The following is a 15640-nucleotide window of genomic DNA, read 5'->3' on the forward strand; positions in this document are numbered from 1 at the left end:
TTTCTATTGATTCATAAAACCTGTGTTGCACTCTCATCCCATCCATACAATTTCTAACAAACTGAAAACTAAAGATGCAGCAATATGTAATAATCAGGAGCGACATGATAAAAAAAATTTTTGTGTCTGTAAAATTCAAATTTGAAATCTAAAGTTTCTGTAAGCTTACATTGATGTTTCGAATTTTAAAAAACTGACATCATAACCACATGCTCTGAAATAATTTTTAATAAATTGAAATGTGAACATAATTTCATATCAAATTGACAACATTGTGGAAGTCAGAGATTTCACTAATTTAAGGAATATAATTGCCATCTTTCCCCAAACATGGATAAAATTAATGTTAATTTTCAAAGCTCATGTTCAGCGATTAATCTAATAAATTGAAATGTGAACATAATTTCATATCAAATTGACAACATTGTGGAAGTCAGGGATTTCACTAATTTAAGGAATATAATTGCCATCTTTCCCCAAACATGGATAAAATTAATGTTAATTTTCAAAGCTCATGTTCAGCGATTAATCTAATTCAGTTCTGAAAATGAGTTGATGATGCATAGAGATAAGTTCATGTAATGAATGTTCTTTTAAATTCTGTTAATTCAAAAGGTGCGAGGATTTTTAAAATCACAAATAAGTAAAGAAATTAGCGAAATCCCTAACTTGTACAATATATTATCTACGAACTGATTTGCTATGGAATGACTGAATTATGTACTATTATTACTAAACAATGCTACTAATTACAACATCAAAATTACATAATGAGACTTGTTGAAATATTCTCTCAACATTTTCACAATTATTCAGTTTTATTTCCTTTGTTTCTTTATATAAAGAGATCATACATAAGTGATGATTATAAAACCTGCATGATATTTCACTCATCAAACTTGAATGTTGAATCTTAAACATTACCAACACTTTTAACAATATTTCTATTGTTCTTTGCAGGAAAGCATAAAAAATATGAGACGATCAGACAGAACGAGGCTACTTGCAGAATCATCGGACGAAGAATTCTGAGGTTTCTACAGTTCGAGAAATAAAAACTGGAATGATTGTTTTCTTTATTAACAATTAGTGTCAAGTCCCCAAGACGCATCATGATGGCCAAACCAAAAACTGGTACAAAAGAAAGAAAAGGCTGTCTCTTGAATAAACAGAATCCTCGAGAAAGACTGAGGAGCAACATGTAAATCCTACTCATATTTCCCTACGTAGCTCATACCCTAATCATTTTTTCCATATTTTATATCTGGAGCTACATGTTATACAACAAACATTCGTAATAAATATGTGATGTTTCTGTATATTTATTCTATAGCACATTTACATATAATACAAATACAACACTTTCAGAAAAAATGTATTCTGAACAATGATGAACCAACAACACACAAGCATATATGCTTTTAAAATAAAAATTTCAGCCATAAACACTTCTTTTCAGCCACTACTGTTGAGTAATAATACCACACACCATCATCAGAAGTCATTTGATTCAGATTATTTAACAACCTTGTGATAGCATTTTTTTCCCTGGACTATGTAATAATTTCACGATACATACACCTCCACATTGAAAATGTGCACAGCACCAATGGAATTAAAATAAAAGGTCTTCATCCACAGTATCTTCCAGCAAATTTTTACCAGAACTTATTTCTATACCTTTTGCCTTCAGTTCTGCAAGTTTCTTTTCTTTCACTTCTCTCAATGCTTTCTTCTTCCCTTGGATTATCTTAAGTCTTACGAAATCAAAGAAAACAAAAGTATTATTTTTTTAAACTATTTACGAAAATACACGCATTTGTATGGTCTAATACTTGAAAATGCAGTGATACCCAGCAAGATCATACCAAGAGAAGAGAGGGAAACTAGGGTAATAGAAATTAAGGCCACCCTGCTTGAAGCAATTTAATATTCTAAACATATTGTCTCAAAACCTGAAATTTCTTCATTTGGATCTTGGAGTTTTTTTTCCAAAACTTATTTTAGGTTAGTCACCGATTTTAAAAAGAATTTTTGATCATCCTAATGCTTGTTTTCCAAGAAAATCTTCTCAAATGTTATTTGGAAAAGGGGGGGGGGGTGAATAGGACTTGATACTTCCCAAATACCCAAACTGTTTGGAGTTTGTGGAGACAATAAATTGCGGTCTTGTCTCATAAAATTTTAAAACTCAATTTGGAACTAAAATTATCACCATTTTTAATTGAATCAACATGTCAAAAAATTTGATTAAAATATGACCACAAATCTGAAATGTTATACATTGAAAAATGACTTATTTTACAAAACCAATTAAGATGCTTTAAATTAACTCAAACTATAAACTTTTAATAAAAATTTTAGTCTAATTTTAATACGATTGATTGTTTTGATTTACTCAACTAAAAACTAACTGCAATTAGTCAACTGGTTAGTCAATAGCAGCCAAAACAATTGGTCAATTAATTGAACCAGGCCTGATTGACCTTTAACTGGCCGAATTAAGATTGATTTTCTAATTTTTTTTCTGCTGTTTCCTGTCCTGATCCTTTAGTTTCGAGCTATCAACCATAAAATTCATGAAAAAAAATAATTATGTTTTCTGGACTCGCCCATGCCCATAGAAACAACATTAAAATCCAAACAAAAAATAAATAAAATTTTATTCCTCCTTAAAAATAGGTGATTTAAAAAAATTAAATTTGTTGCATAAATGCTAAAACGAACAAAATTTTTGTTTTTTAAATTAAGTTTGAAATCTCATGCATTCAGGAAAAAAAATCAAGTGATTTCATATAAGAAAAATATTTTTTTGCAATTAATAAAATTGTGGGAACACTGGCCATTAAAAGGTTAATATACCAGCACAAAAATCATTTAGTAAGGTCAATTAGTAATCATTTACAATGTATTCTATACAAATTAAAATAGTTATTGAAGTAAAATTAAAGTAGCTTTGCTCGAAAGACACAGTTTAATGAGTTTTTACTTTTACATTCAAAGCTCATGAGTTGAATACTTTCTTTTAAGCTGAAGAGCTTTTCACAATTTTTTGCCTCATAAAGTGGATTACTTGCACATCATGATACTCATAACTCAAGGTTGCACTGTAATTCTTAAACAGGTTATTCTCTTGCTGTGAGTAAAAATTTACATTTATGATGCATGGAAAATTTTCATAGGTTAAACACTGTTTTCAGGTTGCTAAAGAGTGGTCTGAAAGTAGGAACAAACAGCCAGATGTTTTGCATCTGGTAGGTATCTTTTAATTAGGTACCACTAATAAAATCTCAAGATAAATATCTATTGCCTTATATAAAGTGAAACACCTGGATAATGATACTCGAGCGACAAGAGAACCATATCATTGTAGAGGAGTTACAGTCAAACTATTATAATTCAAATCTCAAGGAAACCGCAAAAAAGTTTGAATTATCCAATTCATCAGCATAGGGATAACTTGCATGAAAAATCAAAAACTCTTGACAATTACAAAAATGTATTGAATGCTATCACTTACACTATACCAGTTTCCTCGTTGTTGCAACTAGCGTTTGTAGAAAGCGTAAATGATATGTAAATTTGTGATTTTCATTCGTTTCCTTTTGGATACTCTCAAACATTGAATCTTCAAGTTGATTTAGGGAATGAAAGATGCAAGTTTTCAACTTCAACAGACTTAATTTTTTTTTAAAGTTGGTTTTCTGCAGTGTGTGTACTTTCCAGCTTCAAGGCATGAATGTGAACTGGTCTCCCATTTGAAAAAGTCGCTCTACAGAGAGCAGGCAGACCTACAACACGATACTGACTCACATGAAAATTCAAGAATTTCAATCTTCACTTCAGAAAATGGAAGGCAGATGACAGTGCAAAGAGGAAGCAAGTGCAACTCAACAACATAAATACGTTAGGGCCACACATATTCCGGTATGTGCCGATTTGTTGGAAATTCCGTAGAAGAATGTGTGGTTAAGTAATAGCCTTATTTTTTTTTCTTAACATGTCTGTAGCCCCTGCAAGTATTGGAATATGGATCTCTCTTGCTTTCTTAGATTAGTTTTCACCATCTTCATAAGAGAGTCAATGTAAGTTTATTCTATACTTCTTCACTAACTTCCACATCCGTAAATTTTTATTCCAGAGATGAACAAACCTGTGAACCCCATTCATGGTGAAAAATGGTACTAAGCCAGGCACAGATCTATGTTATAACCCCCCCCCCTTCCTGAGCAAAATGTGATAATTAATGAAATTTTTGAAACTTCTATATTATATTGCATTCAGTCAATCTGTTGAAAATTACCTGCATTAACGTTTTTGATTGAATAACAAATTCAAGAAAACTTTTGACTAAAAAAATGGGAAATTTTTTTTCAAAAAAGTCAGGATGAAGAAGAAAAAAACAAAAACTGGGACTGTCCTGGAAAATATGGGGCAGGATGTATGGTCACCCTATTCATGAGGACTAATTTTAAATAATTTTTAAAATCACCCCTCTCAACAGCGAGCTCTAGATCTGCCTATGAACTAGACTACATTGATAATCTAAAATAAACTAATAATAATGCTAGACACAAATTTCACATTTTACCAGACAATAAACCAGAATTTTAGTACACAGGCCTTTGAACATTCCATATTTGGAGTAGATTATCACATACACACATAAACTTTTGTATTTCTTGAGCAATGTTCCTTCATTGCATCTGCCAGGTACTAATTAAGTCATCTAAGGCCCGGTAAAACTCTAGCTGCCAACAGAAAGGCAAAAATTGTGTGGAACTGGTAACAAAATCACTGCGTCTCACTTAGATCCCCAAAAAAAGTTCTGATTTTTTTCGATTCTAACTTCTTTAATATTATAATGTGGGCTACATTACATTCTATTAAAAATCAGTAAATAACAGAATAAGAAACAAGATGACTAAAAGTTAACCAGGAATTCAGAGAAAAGACAAATTTTACAATGACATATCTGAATCAAACTTGAAATTATCCAAAACATTGGGGGAGGAGGATAAAATTAAACAAGTAATTTCAACATTAAATTGAATGAAAACTCAAAGGTAATTACTGAAATTTGAACTATCCAAGTTTGAATTAGACAAATTCCATGTATTGTTATAGATAGGCTTTATTAACACTCTGAAAGTGTATTGGGATTAGAGAGTAATATCATTATATATATATATATGGGAAAGTATCATTACAGAAGGAGTTTATTAAAGTTGACACTCGTTGTAACGACCCCCATCGTTCCATCAAAAGCAGACTTTTTACTGGGTGGTTGTTATATCGAAAGGTGTACATACAGGGTATTTCTTATATGAAAGCATTTGGGACTTATCCTACTAGTTGTTTTAATGGAACGGTTGCTATAACATGGGATCATTATAGTATATGTACATAGAACTCTGACTAAAAAATAAAATCTGGCATAAAACTGATTGTGCTTTTGCAGCTGTTGTTTAATGAATAAGATTTTCTTGGGCTAAAGGGCTGTCATGAGTTTGAGTATCTACTGAGTCTTCTTTTAATGCCTTCAGTTAGTATAATCATGAGATATTAGATGAAACAAGAACAGAATAATAGTTTTATTGTGTTGTAGTTTAACCTGTTTTAAAGTCTTTTTTTCTGTCTAAAACATTTTTCTAAAACATTAGTTCACTTTTTTTATTATAAGGGGGTTACACCTTTCAAAACAGCCAGTTTTATAAGGAAAAAGAGTGGTGGTCCTTTCAGAGAATTCTTAAATTTTAAAAACCTCTCTAAAAAGTTTTGAACCCTCCTAAAAGTGAAAACCAAAAAAATTATGACCAGTCTAGAATCAATTATTGCTATATTTGGCTGACTTTTATTTTAAAAAATCATTAAACTGTGCCAAGTCAATTTCAAAATTTTATTATGCTCCAAGAGAAAAAATTAAAAAAACTAATTTATATACCATAAATGTTAAATTAAAAGTAAAAAAAAATTAATTGAGAATTCACCTGTAAAATTCTTCTCTTTCCATCTCATCCAGCTCAGAAATAATATAGGCAATAGTTCTCTCAATCTTTGGAATTACAACTGTAATATCATAGTACAAATGTGTCTTTAAATATGGTTTATTTAAAAGCAAAATGATTCATAATAACTATATATTACATATTACACATATACACACACGTGGCTACATGCATACTGTATGCAAGGAAAAGGAAATTCACAAAAGCTATGCTCTATCTGTTCATAAAGTTCGGGAATTAACCTTTAAATCTTGCATGTATATAACATATGCCAAATGGGTGACCCGGAAGTGCGTCAGGGTCACCTATTTTGTGCTACCATGGATGTAGTATTAAAGAAATGACTACCGGTACCACATGGTGATTACAACTTTATTGTCCGATTCCAAAAATTACTACTCCAGTTCATTTGTAAATGTGACTGAACAATTGAACTGACACACTGAACAATTAATTTATTGGAAACTACATAACAGAACTTTAAAACATACTGAATGTGAAATATGTTAAAATTTAATGACTAAAAAGCAGGTATAAGAGAGATAAGGGAATTTAAGTGAATACAGGCCCAAGTACAAAGTGAAGAAAAAGTAATCAACCACATTTTTATACCAAGAAGTGCAGTGACATAACACAGCTTTATCAGAGCGATAAAGCTGTGTAAAACTTATATACCTTTTATCCTAATACAATTTAGTGACAGTTCAATGGATAAGCTATGAAACCCAAACAACATAAAACAACAATGAGGGGCCATTCAAGTATTGCGTAAGCAGTTTTTCAGCCATTTTTGACCCCCCTCCCGTCAGCAAGTTAGAATATTTCATATCTTCAAAAAGGGGTGGTTGACGACGTAAGCAACCTTCAAACCCCACTCGTCATCAAAAGTCAGCAATACCGAAATCCCCCCTCGATGCTGACGTAATACTTGAATGACCACTGAGCAGTAAATTTGAAGATTTATGAAAACATAGTATTCTAATAATATAGAGAAAAACAAGAACATATATTAGTACTTATAGTGATGTAAATAATTATAGTAATAAACATTATATACCATGTTCCAAGGCATTTATTCTTCTATTTGTGATTTTGATGACTTCATCTAGAGTTATAAATGAAGTCTGGAGAGAGGCTAAATCAACCAGCAACTGAATCGCCTTCGCATAATTTTTCTTCACCTTTGTGAGTTGCTGCCCACCACCAGATAAACCAGCGAGTTCATAGGCTTTAAAAAAAAAAAAAGCAGCACTGTGTTACTTTCAACAAAGCTATAGAAGACACCACTGAAAAAAATTTGTCTAATATATAACACACACTCCCAGGCAAAATGAGAAATTTATTATTTTGACATATTGCATTTGTGCTCATTTAATCTACATGATGAAAGCTTGTTCAGTTTTATTGATGTAGCTTTGGTAACAGTTTTCACAAGGAATATAAACATGCAAAAGCTTATATAAATCTTTCATTGAAACAAATTGTGGCATAAGGATTATCTATTTCAACTGTTATCATCAGATCGATCATATAAAAAGGTTAATATGTAATTCCCACTGTAGTCAATAAAAGAGGGGGGGGGGAATCATGCTGTTTCTTCTTTTACCAAGTGATTCCGGGAAACAACTGATATATCCAGGGTGTACAAAATGCCCTTTTTGTTCAATTTTTTGGGTCACATTTGAAAAAGCAAATTTATTTCAGGTTGCATTGGCAGAGGATGGAACTGCCTTTGGAAAAAATATTTTTGAAAACTGAGCAATGAATTACAAGAGCTCAAAGAATAACAATCAAAAAACCCCTATTGAGGTATCCAAACACAAGATTAGTGTTTATCATACAAAAAGTCATTTTGCCCCAAATGGTGAATGGCGGAGGGGTTTATAACAAAAATATATCAGAAAAACTGAACATATATGCAGTTTTAAAAAGTTTTAATAAAGAAAAATAATTTACGTTGAATTTTTTTCAATGCAGTAAAAATGACTGCTATGTATCGTTCTAGGTTGAAATTCCGGTGATTCTATTGTTAATATCTGTTCTTGGCCATGGTTTGGTTACCCCTGTTGTACATATCCCTCAATCGTTTAGAATATTTATATTGATCAAAACTTCTCTTTCCAGGTAAAAATTGAATGAACTTACTTGAAAAAGTATACCAAAAGAATAAATGGAAATAATAGAACAATTCAGATATATAATATATAAAGGTATTCATTAAACCACTTACTATCACCACCATCTTGATAACTTTCAAAAACAGGGAGCAACACACCTGCAAAAATGATATAAGTGAGAAAATTTAAATGATAAAAAAAACAATGTGTGCAAAACTATCACGATATAAGCTTCCTTTTCTTTCTCTTATGCGGTAGCTAAATGCCTGCTTTGCACATCACTTCAAAATGCAATAGTTTTTTTTTTATACATCTAAGTTAATGAGTGATTACTCAAACTCCCTTCCCAGAGTCAATCTGACCCATTTGAGATTCTTATCCAGCTCTTGAAAAAAAATTTTAACCATACTCCCTAATTTTAAAAAATATATAGCAACTTGCTACTCTGACACATATAAGACCAAAGTGTGCCGAATTAGCAAAATTTCCGGATTACTGGAAGTTAATTGAAAAATCCCATTTGAATAATATAAATTTTTACACACAGACTTACAGTGACCTGTTTTCCTCTACTACGCTCGATGAAAACTAGCCTTAAAGTGGTGGATTACTGGATGCGCTGGACTACCACATGGCTGGATTATTGAGATCAATTTCCTCAGTGTTTTAATTTTTTATGTCCCTATATAAGTAGACAACGTGAACAAACTTTTATACATCCCTCAATGAAGTTATTCATATTTCATATCATTGATTGATTGCTTGATTAGTTTCAATAGGATATAATCAAGCATTTACTCTATTTCTTGGCTTATCTAAAGTGGCGATTAAATTTTTTAAAACAATTTTGGAGACTTGTTATGCTCACACTGAGGATATGTATAATTTTCATTTTGAAAAACACAGCCTTCAAGAAATTTTATTGTATGACATTCTATGCATGATATAAACTAATTAAGTTACTGGTCTGTAATCAGATAATAGCCAATGGGCAAAGGAAAAAAAAACTAGTCAACCCTTCTTTTTGGAATGCTTCCTACTGTTTAAAAAGAAATTGCTGCTTCAATCAAAATCATAAATAGGAATGCCTGGCTACCATCAGAAGCACTTGTGGATTTGAGTGAATTATTACCGAAGCAGCATTTGGCAACAGAAAGAAAGAAGACATGAAACCAAACCCTTCTATAAATGTGTTGTGTGCAAAAATAGAGTGCGATATGTCAGAGAGAAGAAACTCTTTTGTGGCAGTCTTCATATGTGATGCAATGGCACGAATAGCACAGAGAACTATCCCCATAACAAACTTCATCCAAATTTCATTGAGAATTCACTTTATTTTCTTCACACTATAAGTTGTACCAATTCGAAAAAGTATGCCAATGATCATTCTGATTAGCTTATCAATACCCTAATTGCAGGACATTAAACTGTTCAAGATTGGTTCTGAACATCTGTGACATGAATATTAAATTTTATTCCCGAAAGGGACAGTAAATATACTGATGCCGCTCTTAGGCCCATAAGGTAGACAGGAAATATGGTATATGACCCTTAAAGTGGTTATATAGGTTTTATGCAGTCCTCACAGGAGTACTTCAGCTTTGAATGGTTAATCAAAGAAGTTAACCAGATTCTATATGACCATCAAAATTAATCATGGGTGAAACAACTGAAACAGAAAAGTCTGACCATTGTCTAATAGTTTCCCGTTCCCATACGTCATATGCAGTAAAACCTCACTACAACGATACTCAATATAATTATAAATCCCCCTCTACAATAATAATTTTTTGTCTTGTTTGGAAATATCTATGATCTACTGCTGCCTCTTGATATACCTATTGATGATACTTCTATAACAATGTTTTTCCTTGGTCTCTGGAATATCGTTACATCAAAATTTCACTGTTATTAGCATATACAGTGATACCTTGGCTAATGAACACTTATGCTTATGAATTATTCGGCTAAAAATTATTTTTGGTGATTTTTCTGCCTTGGCTAATGAACATTTTTGTTCAAATGGATGCACACCCTAACACAACAGTTGCATGGTGAGTTGAATTTCAGCGCCAATCATCATCAGAATTACTGTCACTGCACTGAAAAAAAAAGAGTCACATTCTTTCAGTGAAAGACTGCATCCACCTGAACAGTCTGGACATGCAAGTAGTATATCGTTTCCATCTGCATGTATCAGACACGGGTGATCTGAGCAAATGACAAATTGAGGGAGACGTCTTCGAACTCGATTGGGTTGTATCAACACCAGCTTTGCAGTAACCAAGGTGCCAGCAGTAAAGTTGGTTGTGTACATAGTGTAAAATAAAAAAACAAAGATCATAAGTATCTCATATTCTTGTAAATTCTCATTTATCCAAATTTAGCATTCAGTTAGTTTGTCTTTTTTTAATGCTCCTTATTGTTTTAAAAAACTTATCTTTACATTTTGGGCAGTACATGGAATGAATTTAACAATTTTCCATAGATAGCTATCTATGGGGAAATCACATTTTGGCTAATGAACGTGATTCTGGTAAAAATTAACTTCATTAGCTGAGATATCACTGTATTGTGAGATAAAAAAAAAGCTGAACGTATTATTTTTTAAATCTTTAGAGTAATTTTCTTTCCAGAAAGAAACTATCTGGCATCGAATCATTAAAAAAGAAAAAAATACAGAACGAAGAACATATACCAGCAACATTATCTTTTTTGCTCCTGACTTTAATCTGAGCTTTCGTGACATTCTCAAGAACAACGTGATTGAAATTTCCAGTTGTGAACTTGGCTTCGGCAAGGGTTATAGCAGCTTCTTTCATCACCTCTCCCATCAATGTCTTTGTCTGAATGTTAAACATGAGAAATATCATTATTTCATATAATATTCAAAATATACATTAAAGGAACCAAATGGAGCAGTTTTTTTTTTAACTAAATAAGGAATCCTAGTATGAATATGCCCTTAATGCTCCTCCAATATGAGAAGTTGGCATCAATAGAAGGGAATTTTCAACATCCATTAACACAAAAAACTTTACTTTGATTGATGACAGTGCTGAATATTTAATGAATAGAACAGAGTGTCTATAACAGAGCTTAACAAATTGCAAAAAAAGATTCAGGCACCAGAACAATTTTTACCCGAAAAAAAAAAATCACAAAATAATGCTTCTTTTGACTTTCACAGAGCATAGTGACCTGCTTTCATATGTTGGCAGATATGCTTCTATAAACTCCAAATATTTTGTGCTGCTCTCAGCCTGAATTTTAACAACTACATAAAGAAAATTTTAGGTTTGCAATACCAATTTCTTAGTCAACATAGTGATTTAGCACCTGGGATTTGTCCAGCCCTGACCTAAAGCATACCCAAAGAAAAATTGTGACTTTTCCCCGAAGCATTTTGGTGACACATTTATGATTTAACTCTACTTTGTACCATCATTGCCAATTTAACACTCATTATTTGGCCACTTTAGTGACTTAACACTCATTAATTGTCCACTTTGGGGATTTAACACTCATTATTTGTCCAGTTCGGGGATTTAGTACTCACCATTTGACGGAATAGCTCTTTTGAGCACAAAATTCAACTTTCCTTGAGATGGCACAATGATGAACGACAATAGAAACCCAAGTTGCTTTAGCTGCTAGTGGTGTGATAAAACTTCTTTTTTTAAACAGAAATTGACACACACTCATGATTGTTTGGAAAATACTGTACTATTTTCAGTCAACTACCACTGCAGTATCGGGGGTATCTATCAGGCATTTGGGATAGTAAGCCCAGTAAAAGGACCATGATTTGCAGCAATAAAATCAGAAACTTGCTGGAAAAATTCTGAAAACTAATTTGTAAAAAAATCCTTCACTTTTTTCCTCAATTCATAACTTCTTCCTTAATGGTAGATACCCTGTGCAAACAATTTTTTTACATCCAGGCAAATGGCCAGCAAAGATATTTATGCTTGAGCTACTATAATTATTTCACTGCCAAGTGACGGTTCCCCATTCAAGATTTTGTTCATAAACAAAACCTATGTATGTAAGTTACTTATTTGCTTGCATGTTTTTCAATTGCTAATGCAGCTAATAATAATGTATTTGAATTTTAAATCAAAATACATTTTATGTCTTCAACGTAAGTTACATGCTTGCATCAATATTCAGTAATTGTGAATAAGAAAACAATTTATTTTCCCAAAAAGTTTACATGAATCAACTCACCTCAACTATACTTCTTAAAATTTGTCGAAATCTGAATTGCAAAGCGTCTGCTTTTCTCTTCAAAAGGCTATGACCTTTTTGCGCTGCCTTGAGACGACCTTTCATTGTGGTCAAGGCCCTAAAAATAAATAAATATTAAAATCAAAACTTTTCAACACAGCGCATTGTTGTAAACTTCACGTGGGAATTAAATGGCAAATTCAAATCATGGGAACCAATTTGAGATAACAATAAACAAATACAGGTGAAGTATGAGGAAAAGTGAGTGGAAGAATCTGGAGATGACAAATAAAATTGATTTAGAAAAATCAGAAAAATTTAGAAATTGAATAGAAAAAATTTATTTTAAATTCTTGTAAATGTATCAGAAACATTAAAAATTGATAGTTATGCTTTCATCCAAAAAATTTACCTAATGTTAATTACATGTTAATAACAGTGCAGCAACTAGTGGGGTCAGCGCATTGGTGTGTGTGTGTGGGGGGGGGGGGTTCTGAGCCCCAGGCACAAATTCACGCTCTGCTTTCCTCTAACAGCACATTAGATGTTACGAAAATGTTATGATAAAATTAATGTTTAGATGGATGACACAATAGGCCTGCATTTTTGTTTCTAGTAGTGATTCTGGAAATAATCTGGTCTTCATCAGTAGTAATGGAAAGCATCTGAAGTGTGTCCAGATTAAGCTATACGTAGGAGATTTTGATTTCTGAATCAAGTCCGGATGCTTTGCCAGATTTTACAAAATACCGCAGATGCTCAAGCACCCACAACAGCTCCAGCTCAAACACTACTGTTGATAATTGATAATAATGAAGGCACAAATTATAGTTTTTAATGGGTGTTACTCAACAACACAATGTTTTCACACATATATAATCTGAAATTCATAACCAAGTAATATAAAAATATATGAGTGAAACAATAATAAAACCTATAGCAACATGTTTGAAACGAGAGTTCGGAGCCATATCTCAAGCTACAGAGGTTCCCCACACACATATTTCAGTGTTTCTCTACATCCAATTAGCTTACTACCTGCAGCTGTCCGCGGAAGAATACAACACTTTCCATCTTGGCCCTGCATAGTTACAGATCTGTTTGAACTCAGAATAAAAGCGAGATATTTAACATGGGTGATATTAATAGTTAAATAATGCTGGATATTCATGGAAAATAAAAACAAAGAGAAAGATGGCTAGATGATATACATAATGCCTTGAAGGGAATAAAAAAAATACACTGGTCAGTTATCTGGACAGCCATTGAAGCATTTTTTTGAAATTTACAAAATTTAGAAGGTTCAGTTATCAGGACAGCCATTGGTGGACACAATTTAGAAGATTTTAGATAGTAACTTGGCATTCTTATTTGAGATAAAGATTGTGACCCTTATTTGATTGCCAAAACCAGTCTTAGTCTAACTGCCCAAATAAGGCTTGGCCTGTTTTCTCATAATCGGCAGTTGTTCCTATAACAAACCAGTACTGAAAATACAGTAGATGCTGCTCATTAGAATGATGGATAATGTTATCATTTGGGTATTGTTATCACTATCGTAAAGTGGGCCAATATCATATAGCATGGGAAAAATTCATTTACAATTATCAAGACTTCAGTTTATCAGTGTTTTTATTTTCATGCATTTTGAAGCTCTAAGGTTAAGAACCAGACTTTTTCCCGTGTAAGTTATTGTTATTGACCTGCATGACCCGCACAAAAAAAAGCCACAATTCAACATTTTTTAAACCCAGTTATGTGGGAAAAGAAAAACAATTGTTCAGTTTTCATATGTCCTGTTCTACCGAATGAGATACATGGGGTTCATACTTACAATCAGGATTTTTTCAGATATAGTTATCAATCAATTACTGTTATCAGAAATGAGTCCTGATGTGATCATATTAAGAGTTGTATATAATAGTTTCAAATGGGACGAAGAAAGCTGGATGAAAAGCATTGTAGGAGAGTGTAAATTGTGAATATTTATTCTTTTATTCCAAAATGAATTTGTTGGAAGTGGGAATAAAAAAAGTGTTTATTTTTGTGATAATCCTTTGTGAAAATAATTATAAACAAATAAGCTATTTTTTGTGGTTGTCATGACAATACAAATGTAACGGAAGCCATTAGACATACTCGGTTCGTAAAAAAAGTTAAGAGATTGAAAACTCTTCACTAGTCCGTCATAAAATGCTAACGGAATGACGTGCCAAAGCATCAAGGAGGACAAGTCACTCAAAGTAAACGTTTATAATGGGCCGTAGAGCCATGGAAAAAAGCTCTTACCTGGACCTCCTCCTCCCTTAAACCTGGGGCATTACATTCAGTGGTCTGCACAGTCGGGATCCTGTCACTTAAAGTCACTATCTATAGTGGACTGTAGAGCCATCGAAGAAACCTTCCTAAGAGACCTTCCTAAGAAACCTTACCTAAGCCTCTTCCCTGAAGATTAGGGCATTGTCCTTGGTGGCCCTGCTCGGGATGAAAAGCAAATAAGGGGATACAACATGGGGCAATATTAACATTCGAGTCATGATGGATCTTGAAAGATGAAACCTAAGCCCAAAGGGGGAAACAAATAGTTCCAAATTGTGGACACAAGAACATCGAGAGAGACAAGGTCCTACAGGTCACGGTTTACAATGGACTGCAGAGCAATTGAAGAAAGCAAACAGGCAGGGAAAAAAAAAAATGTTAAAAAAATATTTATTTCCTCTTTCGGGACCATGGATACGCACAGGGCGGATACACAGCAGTAATTGTTTTCGTAACACCCCAACTTAGGATTACAAAACACGGGGCTCCGCCTATTCAAACATTTCGTTCAATTCTTTAGATTACAGACACAAACACCGTTTATTGCAATCGGATACATTTTACCTCTGAAAAATGACAGTAAAGAAAAACATTAGAGACAAAATCGCGAGGGACATTTTTTTTAAATGAGAAAAAAAGTAAATAAATAGTCACGAAAACCCAATAGCAATGCAATTAAAAGTAATTAAATAACAAAAATTGAATTTCAATGAACATTACTTACATCCGAGACGGAAATATTGATATGACGTCTTTAGAACTCATTTTATTTACTCTTTTCAATCAAATATGTATATCCTTTAAATATTTTATAAGCCTTTAAATATTTACTGTTCAATCAGATGACCAGACAAATAAACAGTTCAGTTATGCAATGCAAGGAGCACGACAATCATATGACCTAGTTTTTTCCTACGGGACAGACGATTTTCTAAAAAGTCATAAAAAAATGCTATTTATTAAAGA

At 32.6% G+C, this 15640-nt stretch overlaps 2 protein-coding genes across 3 annotated transcripts in view; one reads left to right on the forward strand and one right to left on the reverse strand.

The window, feature by feature from the left end:
* Positions 1 to 1319, forward strand: part of LOC149088737 (uncharacterized) — a 24491-nt gene extending 23172 nt beyond the window's left edge. For both annotated transcript variants that reach the window (XM_089249524.1, XM_089249532.1), the window contains exon 5: positions 961 to 1319. In XM_089249524.1, coding sequence (XP_089105650.1) covers positions 961 to 1032 — 72 coding nt within the window. In that variant the 3' untranslated portion in view covers positions 1033 to 1319. The remainder of the gene's footprint in view (positions 1 to 960) is intronic.
* On the reverse strand, positions 211 to 15550 carry LOC149088738 (V-type proton ATPase subunit D-like). The gene is made up of 7 exons (XM_089249544.1): positions 15399 to 15550; positions 12356 to 12473; positions 10824 to 10971; positions 8239 to 8283; positions 7066 to 7236; positions 5991 to 6069; positions 211 to 1757 (listed from the first exon to the last, which is right to left on the reverse strand). The coding sequence occupies exons 1-7, from the start codon at positions 15437 to 15439 to the stop codon at positions 1616 to 1618; spliced, it is 744 nt and encodes a 247-aa protein (XP_089105670.1). The 5' UTR covers positions 15440 to 15550; the 3' UTR covers positions 211 to 1615.
* Positions 15551 to 15640: the final 90 nt, after the last annotated feature.

This window comes from Pholcus phalangioides, unplaced genomic scaffold (genome assembly GCF_987345545.1).
Source record: "Pholcus phalangioides strain wild (caught in Gottingen) unplaced genomic scaffold, Ppha-v1.0 ptg000003l_1, whole genome shotgun sequence".
Classification (NCBI taxonomy): Eukaryota; Metazoa; Arthropoda; class Arachnida; order Araneae; family Pholcidae; genus Pholcus; species Pholcus phalangioides.